Source organism: Falco rusticolus, chromosome 3 (assembly GCF_015220075.1).
Source record: "Falco rusticolus isolate bFalRus1 chromosome 3, bFalRus1.pri, whole genome shotgun sequence".
NCBI lineage: Eukaryota > Metazoa > Chordata > Aves > Falconiformes > Falconidae > Falco > Falco rusticolus.
The window spans coordinates 90,638,189-90,653,013 of NC_051189.1; the positions used below are offsets into that span (position 1 = coordinate 90,638,189).

At 43.9% G+C, this 14,825-nt stretch overlaps 1 protein-coding gene across 2 annotated transcripts in view; it reads left to right on the forward strand.

Moving 5' to 3' along the window:
• The first annotated feature begins 603 nt into the window (after positions 1–603).
• Positions 604–14,825, forward strand: part of GMDS (GDP-mannose 4,6-dehydratase) — a 427,376-nt gene continuing 413,154 nt past the window's right edge. The window contains exon 1 of one of the 2 annotated variants that reach the window (XM_037380895.1): positions 604–967. In XM_037380895.1, coding sequence (XP_037236792.1) covers positions 860–967 — 108 coding nt within the window. In that variant the 5' untranslated portion in view covers positions 604–859. Of the gene's footprint in view, positions 968–1,787; positions 1,907–14,825 lie in introns of those variants that run through there. The other variant, XM_037380894.1, reaches the window with a different exon arrangement.

The window sequence follows — 14,825 nt, forward strand, 5'->3', positions numbered from 1 at the left end:
GCCTCACAGGAAGACAGTTTTGATCTGGAGCTGCCCGACGCAGCTGGGGCGCCCGCCGGTTTGCTCTTCGGTTTCTCGCACCGCCGGTAGGCCCCGGCGACTGGGCAGCAGGGGCGGGAGCCGCGGGGGCCAGTGGTCCTCCGCCGGCCGTCGCGGCGGCGTTAATGCGCACTATGGGGGCGGCCACCTGGCTCCTCCACGCCGCAGGGGGCGCTGTGTTCCCCGTGCCGCTGGCGCCCGAGCGGGGCCGCAGCCCGCTCAACTCTTCTCACGTGGCACCGCCTCGACACGCGGTCAGGAAGTCGGCGGCCCGGCTCCTCCGCGGCGGCCGCTGCGCAGGCCACGCCCCCTCTGCCCGCTCTCAGCCAATTACCGCGCCTACCTTCGGCCCCTGCGCGCCGACGCTGCCAGGCGGCGAGCTGCGTCTTCTGTGCCTTTAAGGAAGCGTCGGGGCTCCTGATTGGCTGAGGGTCCGAGCGGGGCGGGGCAAGACTGAGAGGAGGCGTGGCTACAGCGGAGCGTGAGCTCGGGCCGCTTGGCCGGCGCGCGCCTGCGCGGGGCTGGGCCGGGCCGGGACGGCGGCGGGGCTGCACCTGCGGCCGCCGCGGGGCGGGGCGGAGCGGAGTGGAGCGGGGCGGGGCGGGGCGGGAGCGCCGGCGGGCAGCCGGCCAGCGCGGAAATGCCGGAGCGGCAGAGGTAGCCCCCGGGTGGCGGCAGCCCATGTGCGAGCCGCGCTCGGGGCGGCAGGCGTCCTCCTCTCCCTGCCCGCCCCCAGCGCCGTGAGCCTGCCCCCGGCGGCCGCGCCTCCGCCCCGGGCTATCTCCGCACCTGGGCCGCGCCCGCCGCCGCCGCCGGGAGGATGGCACAGCCGGCGGCGGAGGCGTGTGCCTGCGCCGCGGCACCGGCAGACGATGGCGAGGAGACAAACGGCAGGAAGGTGGCTCTCATCACGGGCATCACTGGGCAGGTAACGGTGGGGGCTCCCCGCGTTGCCGGGTTCTCCCCGCGCGGGGGGCCAGGGCTGCCGGTGGCGGAGGACGCGGGGGGAGTCCCGCCGTGAGGGGCCCGTGGGCAGCCGTGACCGAGGCCGTGCGTGGGAGCGGTGCCGGCGGAGGGCTTGGCGTGGGGCTGCCGGGCGCCTGCGACGGCTCTCCCGCCCTCCCGGGACCCCGCGCTCCCAGCGCCGTGTAACGGGGCTGCCGACCCCGTGCCCGGTGCCCCCTCCCCCCTGCCGTTCGTGCCGGGGCCCCCTCTGACAGCCCCCGGCCGCTTTGGGGACGGAGAGACCGGCCCGGGGTAACGGCCCCCTCTGGCCTCGCCCACGGCAGCCGGGGCTGCGCGCCCTGGGGCTCCAGGTGTTCCGTGTGAGGGGTGGTGCGTCGCCTTTACATCTCAGCTTTGGGCTGTCTTATAGGAACCTTTACCAGGAATTGCTAAGAAATCAGCTAAACCTGTACCAAGGTGAGGTGTGAAGTGAGCGTCGGTGAGAGAGGAGCCGCCCCTAGAAAAGGCAGAAGCCAGTGTTGGGGCCCTTCATCCTGGTGGTCTAAAGTGGTGAAGGCAGCGGTGCGGTGGTACCGGTGCGGGTGTGAGGCATGATCTGGGCAGACTTGTCACTCGGAGGGGCTTTTTGCCACCGATCTCTTCATTTACAGTCAGTACCTGCTTTATACCCAGACCTGAATGGATGACAAAAGCATCTCCCCAGGCTGCTTGTTTTGTATTCATGTGCGTTCATTGCAGTCTCCCTTTTTTTTTTTTTTTGGCTGTATTACTCATAGGGATAATGATGCTCTCAGAGTCCTGGTGTTTTGAGCAAGAAGGTGCAGGAGAAAAATGGCATGGAAGGAAAAATCACAATTTCCCTTGGAGCAGCTTCTGCACTGTGAAAAAAGATGTGCTGGTGGTGAGTTTTAATGTGGTGAGACCTGCAGGAGTGTTGATATATGCAGTTTGTACCTTGTGCTGCTACACTCCTAACAGGCAGCTTGGATATTTGGTCAGATTGTTTGTCCCCACAGAGGTCTGCATTGTTGTTTTTTTGCTGGCAAGTGGGTGCTAAATGAAAGCTGTCCATGACATGCTTAGTCATATTTGAGGAACATCTTATTTGTAATGCAAATGTTGCCTACTGCCTGGACAAAACTACGCTGCTTGCATGTGGCTTATCTCTTGGAACCTGCTGAATGACTTCTGCTTGGAGGGTATACCTTCTGTGATTAGTATAGCCTATTAAGTAGGTAGTGTTGTATAGCAAGCATTAATGTTCGTCTTAGAATCCCAGTAGAACAGCTTTTTCTCCTTTGTGGTGTTCGTTTAATCAGTGACAGCTTCATACATGGAAGATCTTCCCCTTCAACTCTTGACTTGTCCTGGTATGCTTGCAGATCCACTTGTGAGGTGCTGGTGTGGATTGTATAGAAGGCCATCGGCATTGTGGGAAAGTACATGTAGCTCAAAACAAACATGTTGCTCTTTCACCCTGAGACAATGTTTGTCAATGCTTTTTACACTAGAAGAGCCACCTGACCTTTTGTGAGGGAGCGAATCCAGAGACAATATAGTGTCATAGCAGCTTTCATCTATTATCCAAGAGAATCTGCACTGTGCTTTGAACATTCATCTGCTGTTCATGTTTTACCTCATCATGTCTGTTCTCACGTGTTCTTGTAACACTTTGGGGCACCCACTCTTCCCGTGGGTTAGTAACTGTCTGCCAGTAGCAAGCTGAGGAAAGCCCTCCAGGTGGCTGTCTGACAAGGAGATACAGCTGTGTCTGAGAAGAGGAAAAACTAATAATCTGTATATACTAACATTTTTGCTTGATCTTTATTTTTAGCAAGAGGACAGTCAGAGCTTTCCCAAGGACTACTTTGGTGCTGTTTGAACAGTCTTCCAGTTTGTTGACAGAAGTATGTTTTTCTTCATCAAAGATAGTAAGTTAGAGGCCTGTAGCTACAGTGCCCTGGCTCTTTCAGTACTGTGTTCTCTTGGTTTTTTCTGTTTTCAGAGCAGCTCTTTCATCTTAATTTCACCTTTGTCACATATATTATTTAGCGTTGGAACGTGTGGAGAACCAGAGCTAGTAAAGGCCTGGGGTACCTGAAAGTAAGTTAGTGAGGTTGGGTGCCTGAGTGACAAGACTGTACCAACTCTTGGCTTAGGATGGAAGTTTTGTGTTGAGGGTGGCCTTTTTTGGGATCCTTTATTCTGCTGTGACTTTGAGATCTGCTAGGAAACCTCATCCCTCTCTTCTTAGATGAACTTTAACGAAAGTCACTGCAGTACTTGTTCCTTGCCCCTATTTGAGTCCCTTTATTTTTATGTGATAGTTTTTGTTTTATTGAGAGGAGCCTCACCCAGAAATGGGAGACTTGGATTCTCTTTCTTATCTGTGAATGGGCAGACTTGCATGTCCTACCTCCTGGGAGAAAGTCCTAGTGCCATCTGTTTTTTAAACTTAATTACCATGTGTAAATTGTATAAATATGCTTAGGTGGAAGCTGGAGTTCAGGCTTTGTCTTTCCTGGGTAGTTACTTTAATTACTTGACTGAAGAGAGTTGGTCTGTTCATTCTTCCTCAGAACTGGTCTCTTTCAAGGTAAGCGATAAAGGCTTGGATCTCTTCAGGCTGAGGAAGACATGGAACAGAATTGTATGGTAGACTCCCCTTATTTAGACCTGCCCCCCTCTGCTACAGCAAGTTTCTTTTAAGAGAGGGTTGCTATAGATGCATGGTATAAGGAACCTGCTTTGGTTTGTGTGTGGTCAGTGTAATGTGGGAGCATTTACTGAACTAAGGCCCCGTAGGGCCTGGTCCCTGAGCAAGGATAGGTGGGAGGCAAGTGCTGATCTAGCTGGGCTGTGACAATTTTAGGCAAGTGTAGAAGTTGTGCTTTTGTCTTTAGAATACTCTTGGGCCAAGCAAGGTGCTGCTTGAGCTGTGGCAGCCCTTTCTGACTTGAGATGATGCCACAGCAAGTGTGCTTAATCATAGTGTTGAAACTGGACAACTCATTTTATTTTTCAGAACTTCTGTATAGCTGTGAACATCCGGATTGTCCATCTTTTCCACTGACAAAAGATGGAATTTTGTTTCTGCTGTGACTGAGAAATGAGCTCAGGTAGGGCTATATCTTGACAATGGGGCAATTGACCGATGATGCGGTTTTGGTTGAAATACACCATGGAGATATGGCACAGCTTTAACTTCTGATTCATGGACTTCTAATGGGATTCATAAGACTTCACAGGATACCAGAAAAGGGTGGGCTGTCTGCAGGAGTTCTTCTGTATAGTGAGTGACTAGAGGCTTGTGCCATGGTGCCAGCTTACTGCACCAGTTAACAAGACCAGTTCACATGGCTTGTTTCTCTTCTAGGTACAAGATGTGAAAAGAACAATTCTCTGTGAGGGTGAATGTGTTACTGACAGAAAGGTAAATTTTTGACCTTTGGCCAAATAATAGGAGTTTGCTATGTGTGTGGTGAAGTCACAAAGGAAAACAGTTTCCTGGCAGCCAGGGCTTGATCTTGGTCTCTATGAAATCAAACCAGATAAATGAACCTCTGCAAATTCTGCATTTACCCATGGGGTTAGAGAGAAATCAGTATTATTCTACCACTTGCATTGCTGATAAGAGACTCTAAGCACATAGGCAGTGGTGTTGTATACTCCTCTTGCAGTATTGAGATTTCCCTTGTCTCCTTTCGCACGCCACAGCAGCGGCACAAACCACACTTCGCTGTTTTGCTAAAATGACTTCCAGAATGAGGCAATTGCTGTGGTTGGATGGATGAAACATCTCTGAAATGTCATGTAGGTATTGGTCTGCTGGTAGGCTGCTGGTGGTAGTGCATAGCACTTTATTCATTTAAGGAAAGGTACTTCAAATGAAACAGGCCTGTTCTATGTATTAAAATGGAAGTATTTTTTACAGAACTAGAATGTGGTTCTTACAAAGAGTGTTTTCACAATGCAAAATAGATGTGCTGGAATTTTCAAAATGTTATACCTTGAAGAATTACTCTGTAAAAATCGGAAAAATTTGAATCAAATACCAGTATAACTAACAAATTTAATTCTAGATATGCAGAGATGTCTGGTTTCTTATTTGGGGAAGCTACTAAAGTGGTGCTTTGACGTGACTTTTTTCTAGGCACTGTGACTAAATGTCTGTTAAAGTTGCATCTTTCTGGAAAGTCTGATCGCAGTGCAATCAATATGATTGTCTTTCTATACACTGATGCTTGTAAGAGTATTTAGATATTTGACTACTTGAAGAAATACCGAGAAATGCTCTGGCTGAGGCTAATGACAAGGTTATATGTTGATGTTTCTACTTTTCCCCATGGATTATGAGGAGTGAATAATTTGTATCTTGTGTCAGTTTTACTTAAAGAGACAGTAAAGTAGGAGGTTTATAGACAAAAATCATTCAACACGCACTTATAAAGCTCAGTTTTGAATGAAGCAATGCACTTGAATTTGAGTGTCAATACATGGCCAGAGGCTATTGCAAATCGTAGATAGTATAGATAGAGAAAGCAGTTGTGTTTCGGCTTTGAGAGCTCTTACAGCAGCAGTACTAGCACCCCCTTGCCTGCAGGTCTTTCAAATTCAGCTGTCGTTTGGCAAAACAAAGTAGCAGCCTCCGAACTTTCAGCGAAACGCTAAGATAAAGTCTAAGTAGGACTGGCAAATGAGCATGCATGCAGAAATGCAAGTATGCTCTCTTTAATTGGTTGATGTAGCTAGAATATGGGCTCTGCCTCTGTCTTACTGGTATCAGAAGTTCAATCAGTTGCTTATGGCCTTTGCTAATGCCTGTAACACACCAAACCCCTATACATGTGTACTGCAAGTTTTATGTAGATGTTACATTTGAGAAAGGCTGACTGTATGGGGTGGGGGGTGGGGTGGGGGGCAGGGAAGATACTGAGAAAGCAAGATCAGCTGTTGTGAATTGAGTTGTGTTTCTAAATGTGGCTGTTGAGAGTGAAACCAAGCGAGACAGACTCTGTGGGGCAAACTACTAGTAGTAAGAAAACATGACTCATGACTTAGTATTTTAAAAAAATAAATAAAAATGAATAGGTGGTATGGAATGTTACTATAAAGCTCTTCAATATTCTATGGCTAAGAACTTGCTTTCTTGGAGAAGGGTTGTAGAGGAAACAGTTAAGTAACTTTTCTAAAAAGTTGCTTTTTTAAAGTATTGTGATCAAGTATTGAGGTAGGAATCTGTCACTGGGGAGTGCGTGTATACCTGGAAGGCATGTGTAGGAAACATTATAGCCCGTTGTACCGCCGAGAAGTTGCTGGTTTGCCAGATGAAGGATAAAATCCAAAGAATTTCTTTTCTTTATAGAAATAGGAGGATAGTGTCTGCTGAAATGGGCTAAAGCTAAATATTAGTATTGCTGCTTTTTCATTTAAACAAATACTGTCTTGGCTGAAACCAGGTACTCTTTCAGTTGTTCTCTTGAGTGAGACTTTCAGACGTGTTGAACATCCTTATCTTAGTTAGAGGATGCAGAGATGTAGGAGCACTAATTTGGGCACAAACAGAAATACAAGAAACTTCATTTAATTTTGAAGAGGGTGTGTGGTGTTTGGAGGTTTTGGGATTGTTTTCTTTTAAATTATGAGTATGGTCAAGCACTGGAACAGACTGCCCAGTGAAGTTGTGGAGGGTCTGTTCCTGGAGGTATTCAAAACCAAACTGGACATGTCCCTGAGTGATATGCTTTAGTTGATGCTGGCTTGAGCAGGGCACTTGGACTGGATGATCCACAGAGGTCCTTTCCAACAAACTTCTTTGATTCTGAGAGTCCTCCACAGTATGAGAAGTTGAACACCTGCATATTGTAAGAAGATGGCATAAGCGGCTTATGTAAAACTCTGCAGCGAATGAATAGTGGCTGTGGTGTGAAACCCAAGCTTGCCTAAAATATAATTCCAGCTCTTTCCTTTTACAGGGTATAAATACAAGTGTTTCTATTAAGTTTCATCCAAAAAGAAACTTGAGAAAAAGGTATCTTATTGAAAAGTAGTATAACAAATACTGAAATGGGAGACCAGAATAGTATCTGAAAAGAGGTCTGATTTTTAGGAGGATGTCTGAATTTTGATTGTCTTGGATCTCCCTCTGAGGGGAGGAGGATTACCAGATAGTCTAATTCACCTAATGCATTGACCCCTTACCAAAGGAATCTCCAAGTGCGTGGTCTGTGCCTTTCTCTTTAATCTGTGTTTCATATTCCACAGCAACATGTGCAGATTGGTAGGGCTTTAGTCTTCTCCAAGAGCCAGGTGTCCAGGATGTTGGCCACTCTGTGCGCTTGCCCAGAGGAGTCCAGGTGTATTCCATTGCCTTTCAGAATAGTGCAGTTAGTGGTGGTGTTTGAATATAAGTGAGCTATAAGATACTCATGATAAAAAGTAACAGGATTTGTTCATGTTTGTCTTGATGTATTAACTTTCCTTTTTTCTTTCTGTCTTTTCTCACCCTTGCTCAATGTTTGTGACTGCCAGTGGAGTCTATTCTCTGGTTGCTTACTGGAGGGGGAGGTTCTGGTAGCCTGGCTCAGTTAGTAGGTGGGACTCAAGGACCAGTGTAGGCAATCTGATTCTTTGTGTTTGAACAGGGTGTGTACAGGATGTGGATTCAAACCCACTGTGAACAGCAAGTGAATTACAAGGTACTGTGTACTGTGATGTGTACCTGCTGTGAAAGTAGATAAAACACTGAAAATATTCCAGGGAGAATAAAATCATAAAGTTCATGTTAATGGTGCTAAGATATGAAACACATAGAAGCATGGTACTCAATTTGGGTTTGGGAAGCTGACTTCATCCTAGCAACACTTATCTTGAGCGCTGTGGATAGTCATAGGGTACTATTGCCCTTGCTGCCCAGACTGACAAGGAGAGCAGAATATCCCATTGCCAGCAGCATGCTACTTGCTTAGTCTTTGGATTTCTTTTTGTTTGTGGGTTTTTTAATTTAATGAAGATTGACTTTCAGTGTAGAGAGAACCTATATTTCTCTATTTCCTAAGTTTCTTAAAGAGTTGAAGTGTCCTCTTTATGTACCTACAGCTGATCCAAACTGAAGAGAGAACTCCTGTGAAACTTTTTTTTTTCCCCTGCAAGTTCATCCTCTCCAACTAAGTTTTGGTCTTTTCTCTTCTGATTGTCTCTTTCATATCTTTTTGTCTGTTGAGCTTTCTGCACAAGGGAGTCAGTTTCTTAGAAAATAGATAGCTATGCAGAAGAAGAAGGAAAATGGAGTACTTAAACCTGCTGATGGCCTGTGAAGAACACATCATAGGTTACCGCTCTGATCCCTGTAATCCAATAAAGCTGAATGAAAGGTTTTTCAGTGCAGTTGTGGTACTGGTATTCATCCTCATGGTGCCTCCTGTTGCCCACACCTTACTTCTCTTTGGAGTGCTGAGACTAAATCTCTTCGCACTCACCTACGCTTTCACTTAGTCTGGGAGCCAGGAAGCACTTTCTCTCTTGATAATTTCTAGCAAGTTTATCCCAGCTTCTTCAGACTTCTGAGTCTGGAGTAGAGTCCTGATTAAGTATATGTTCTTACGAACTTGCCAGTTCTTTCTGCTATGCTGTTGCAGCACAACTCGGGCTTATTTTGGAAAGCATGGTTTCCTCGAAGCACGATGTGAACAGTAACACAAGAACAAGTCAGCAGCATGGTAGATGTCTAATTTCCTCTCACAGGTGTGTGTTCTCTTTTGCTCTGAATCTCTTGCTACTTTGGTTGCTTTCTAGCCAAATGAGCAAAATAAAATATTTTTTTTCTTAATTTTGTCACCTCCTGCTTTTTTCATATGAATTTGTGGATTACTTTTTCAGGACCTCAGCTAAAGAATTCCTTTGGGTCATATGTATATGAGCTGGGGGATGTAGTTATGGCCAAAATTTTCAAGTAAGCAAAGCTATAGAAGGTAAGGGGAAAGAGTGGAATTCTTTCCAGTTTCCTCTTAACTATTACTGAAAAGTTCCTATAGCTGCTTCTGTTTCTGGGGTGTGCACAGACTTGACAATCTAAATCTACAATGAAGCTTTTGTAAAGCCTGCCAAACAAGTTACTGTAAGCCAGCTTATCTGTTGTCACCTGTGCTTTTTACATGCGTCTACACAACTGAACTTCCTTGTATGCAATGTAAATGTTGCAACAATTTTGTTTCATTTATTTGCAAAGTAGTATACCTAAGGCAGGAGGCAGGCTTCCTTCTTCAGGAGTATTTCTTGTTGAAGTTTTGTTGTGTTTTTGTTTTTTTTTTTTAAGTGGGAAACATGAATTTTGCTTTAACTGAAAATCAGCTGACAGTAAGCAAATTAAACCTAAGGCCATGTCTGTTTACTTTATGGTCTGGTTGCAGTTAGTTCGGTGGCAAGTACCACTGAAGATCATTTGATACTGTACCCTGAGACAGCTGTTGCACTGAATGTGTAGTACATCTTGCGTCGTGCAGTCAGATCAGTCAGAAGTTGACAATATCACAACACATTTGTAGTGATGCTCAGCTAAATACAGTGATTCAATGGGTACATCAGCCAAAAAAAATGCACTTGCCTTGGGTGTGGGATGCCACAGCTCTTGGCTTTTTGTAAGGAGTTTCCAAGTAGATAAACTAGCTTGTGCTGTATTTGCTATGCTTGAACACCTTTGAAATACCAAGAAGAAATTATGCTTGCTCTGGAAAAATCTGAGTAGATATTAAATATGGTAGGATACAGTCAGATTTTATGGAGGGTTTCTGCAGGGCTTTGCTTTAGCTGTCATTTGACCCATTTATTGCTGCTTGGAAATTCTTCTCACAGGAGAATTCCTACAGCCTGTGGTGAAATCTAATGCAGAAGGAAAAACATCTGTCACGTTGAATGTCTAGTTGAGTGCTTTTGCTGTAATGAGAGGATACCTTGTCTCTGCTGCATATGACACCTGCATAACTATTAAATATGTGCCTCTTGGCTTTTTTTCCTCTTCTGAGTTCCTGAGGAGATGATGTTCTTTGAATGTGTTATGTATATTGCATACGGATCTCTAAAGTTCCACCTTCCAGGATAGTGCTGAAGTATGTGGTAACAGATAAGCTGTCAGATCTGCTGTAACTGGTCATGTGTATTCATAGGCACTTAGAGGTTGCATGTCACCATACCGCAATAGAAGCTTAGCCCACCCCACCCTCCCCCCGACCCCAAAGTCAGAAAACACGTAGCAACTTGGAAAAGAGTAGACAGTTATCTTAGCTGTATCCTATAATGTCTGAACCCATGCCAGAAACAGCTTGAATGTTTACCAGTTTATGAATGGCAATAAGCCTTTCCCAAGGTGTGTAGGATGGTATTTATATCTAGAAGGAAATAAAACCTGAAGTCAGGCAGGGAATACTCCTGACTCTTCCTATACGTAACCTGTTGCTGATTTTTATGCTTCTACCCTGATATGCAGCAGTCCCTTCTGATTGCTGCTGTAGTCCTTATGTGTACATTTCTTCTGGTGCTGTTCTGAAACTGGGAAACAACATCTGGCTGTTTGGGATGCTACTTGTCAGATTGCAGGCATGTTGTCATGGGGTGTGGTTATTTTGTTTGCTTTTGTTCATAACATTTGTTTGACGCATGCGGGATCTCTTTTGGTGCATTAGCAATGGCTGGCTTAGTCAGTGATACTGGTGGTGACCTGTAGCTTCCTCTCACAATTTATCTTCTAGTAAGATAAGGAATAACCACTGTATATTTGGCTGCTGGTTGGTGTCCTTGCCTTCTTTAGCACTGATAGCACTCTCTAAAAAGAATAAACATTACTGTGGAGCAGGCTTGTTTTTGAAATGCTGAAATTTCTGGCTATGCTTTTTGGATTTCATACAACTAAATGATTGTGGGTTTGATGCCATGATTACACAGTAGTAGTCTGTCAATGTATTCCTGCCAAACTTTGGCATGCTGTTTGCCTCTGAAATTAAAGTATTATTAAAAGCCTACAATATGTACTGTATAAAAAGGATACAGAACTTTTCAGACCTGCATGCAAAATATATTTTTCCATCTTCCAGGTGGCTTTGTGAGCTATCTGTGTTCCATGGCAATGCTTAAGGAGACAGCCCACAAGCTGCTTTGCTGGTCCTGATTTGACTGTTACTGGTCAAGTGTTGTGCTGAAGCTCAGGTCTGGTCTGTACTGGCAGAACTTCACTGACTCTGCTTAGAAGTTGTTGAGTTTTTTCCCCTTAATGTTTGCAGTGATACTGGAGGCTGTTTCAGAATCTGGCTGGCCTTTGAACAGCAGCAGCGGTTCTGTGGTTGTAGGTCTGCAGGCTCAGTAGCATGTATTTTATTTTTGAATGTAAAATAAATTTGGAAAATTATTCCTGAAGATGTAAAAGCAAGGAAGTCATTATGACTAAGAGTTAAACTTCAGTTTATGCCCTTTAGAGTTATACTTGTAGCTGATCAAAGATTGAAAACTTAAAACAGTGGTTTTGCTTCATGGATTTGATTTCTTAAAATTCTGAAGGTCACCTGATAAGCGTTAGATGTTCCTGTGTTCTTATTGCAGTCCTTTATAGTTGAATATATAGTGCAACTGTTTCAGTCCTCCTGCATTTTAAGATGAGAAGCGGATTTTTTGCTAATTTGGAAGTTCTTTGTTATTAAAGAGTGAAATAGGAGTTTTAATACTATGTCTCCAAAATGACACTTGTTGCATTTCTGTTGGTATTCTTTGTACTTTCAGACCCTTGCAGCTATGCTGGATCACTATTTAGTCATGTTATAAAGAAAACCTTTGTGGAAATGCGTTATTTTGCTGCAGTTTTTTATTTGTGAAGCATAGGTAGAATTTTAAATCATTACATTGTATGTTGCTTTTCTTGTTTAAACAGTATGAGAGATCAGACTTACTTAAAATTGGAAAGTAACTTAGATGGAAAAATACTGACTGTTAATTCCTTTTACAGTGCAATTCAGCTCTATCACACAAACTGACAGTTTTAATCATATCTCAGGATCTCATGTCTATCTGCCTTGACCAGTTAACGGGAAGTGTAACACAGTTCTGCTGAATTGAAAATAAACTAAAATTCCCTAAGCAATGATGCTGTGGTTTTGATTTTGACAAACTGAATGAACTGTAAAATGATGGTTTAAGTTAATGTTAGTTAACATGAAAGTGTGTAAAGCACGAAATGAGAGTGCACACATGCATTTGAAATATGTAACTTACCTATCAGTTAATGTTGTAGCTAGTACTTGCAGTGGTGGGCATACTGCTTACTGTTTTGACACTGGTGAAGTAGCTTGAGTTCCTTTTGGAATTACTTGGTGTGACTTCAGAATGTAATGGTGAACTTTCACTAATTAATTGAAGCCATTAAGTTTCCTTTGTATGAGCCCCTATGGCTGGTGATGGATTCTGTCACCTTGGGTGGGAACCTTCTTGTTTCACTGTTTCTATGCCTGAGTGAGTTGTCCAGGCAGTTTTTTTGGGTGAGTGGGAAACCTCTAGTTTGTTGAGAGCACGGGTGGGTTTGAGCAAATGCAGGTGTCTACCTTGGGATAAGAAGGTTGGTGCTGTGAACTCTGTTGGCTACGTACCCTGACTGACTGGAGGGTGCTCAGGGTGGTTGCCTGATGGGGCTTATGCTTGTGCTGTGCTGAGTAGCACTTCATCTTGCAGTGAGGAAGCATTTATTTTATCTGAAGCACTCTAGGGTAAGCAAAGCTGACAGAACTTGATTACATGTGTTGTTTCTTTTAGTAAGAAGAGCATACTGTGCTGTAAATGTGTGGATATACAATCAAAGCAATAGATACAGTGTGCTTTTACAGGTACTGCTCCAAAGAGACTGCTGCTTTGGAGTTGATCTGGGGAGGAGCAGTGTTCCCAAATCACTGCCTGCCTCCTGAGTGCCCTCAGCACACCGCTGCAGTGATCTTGTCCCTGCTGTCTTCTCCATCCCTGACCCTCTGGTCTTTCTGTCTGAGGTACTGACTGATGTATTTAATTTCTGTCTTACTTGGCCTCAATGATGTGTCTTTTGTTGTTCTCTACCACGTGTGTACTGTGACTTTGGTGTTAAATCATGCTTCCAGGCAAAAATATAATGTTTTTTCTTCCAGATCTCTCTGGAGAGTTCAGGTATTCTTGTCTATTGGTTCACTGAGACTGTGGCACTTCGGTGTAAGCTAATGACTGACAGTGTCCCCCTTGTGAAACCTCCCTATAATTAAAAATTATGTGTGTGTGTGCTGAAGGACAGGGTGGGGTCAATGTATAACCCTGGATGGTAGGAAGAAGAAAAGGGTGGCCAAAAATCAATTAGAGTGGTTGGTTTTTTTAAGGAAGTACAAGCCCACATTCCTAGTGAAGGTCTGAAATCTCGTGAGCGATTCGATATGCTGAATGAAGTAATGTCACAACTTTGATCCTGACCAGTTGACTTTCAGTGGAGTCATTTTAACTTTTAAAAATTGCTTTCACTAAGAAATAATTTGAATTTATGGAAATGGCATTGGCTAGTTACCAACTCTAATATCTTTTTTTAAAAAAAAAAAAGCCAACCTTTAAAAGATTACTCTTAAGAGTTCAGATAGGTTTGGATTTTTTTTCCCTTTAGTTTAAAATTTTGCGTGTATGCAGCTTTCCCTCTGGCATGTGTGGGACTGAGAGGAGAGATGGAGGAGAGCAGGATTTATAAATCTACAGAATTTGTGAGGTGTGTTGCCTTTAAGTCTTTGTAGTTCCATGTGTTCCTCTATCTTAATAAGGAGGCTTCATTTTAATGTGGGATGAGGGGAAAATGTGTAGGAAAGGCCAGGACAAAAAAACCTTACTATTGTTTCTATCTTTACAGTAGGGCTGTACTGCCTTTGTGTATGTGGAAGAAGCATAGCTCTGTTCATATTTTAGTGTGAAGGGAATCGGATTTTTACAATTTAGTGTTTAAATTATCTTACTAAATATTACAACTAAGAGACAGTACAGCTTTTCCACACTGAGGCAGTCAGGGGTGCTAGCCTTCTAAGCTAGTCTGTAATGTTTGTAATTATACTTAACAGCTAGACAGAATAAGATACAGAATGCCTGCAGTATACCTGATGCATCAAAACACGCTGGAAAGAATTTTTTTTTATTCTGGTCACATTCTCTTTGACTCTGCCTTTTATTTAAAAGAAGATTCTCTTCTATTGCAGGACCTCTTCAGTAGTATATCCGTAACGCATGTTTGATTGAAATGCTGTGTTTTTCATGCTTGTTGAGACAGTTGTGGATCATGTGTAAGTTGGGCTTTTAATTTTGTGCGTGCACAGGGCTAATCACTCACTGCTTATTACTTGGTTACACGTTTCCTTGCTTGAATAATCTCAAATGGTGCCTTTTCAAGCATAAATCTGTTAATGCTGTTCTGTGTTTAAGCAAATGGAGGCCAAGTTAGAAAGATCTATAGCTGTGAACTGTGTATTAGTGCGCAGTTTCTTTGGTATACCTCTAATTCTTGAAGAATGTATGCCAAAATTGAGAAATAAGTGTGTGTGATTTTCTGTTTCTTGTGCTCTACCAAGTTTCTGTCTTGCAGTATTTACCAAACTGTCTTTTAAGGTGTAGTCCTATTTGGCAATGATTATATCCAAAAAATGACTTGCAAATTCTGGATTTTACTATTTGGAGATTATGTATTAAAATATAGTTGACTCTTGCATTTTACTCAGTGAGAACAGAAACTGCTCCCTGTGGATACAGACGCAATATGCTTGCTTCTACTGAAGGCCATTTTTACAGCTGGGTGTTAA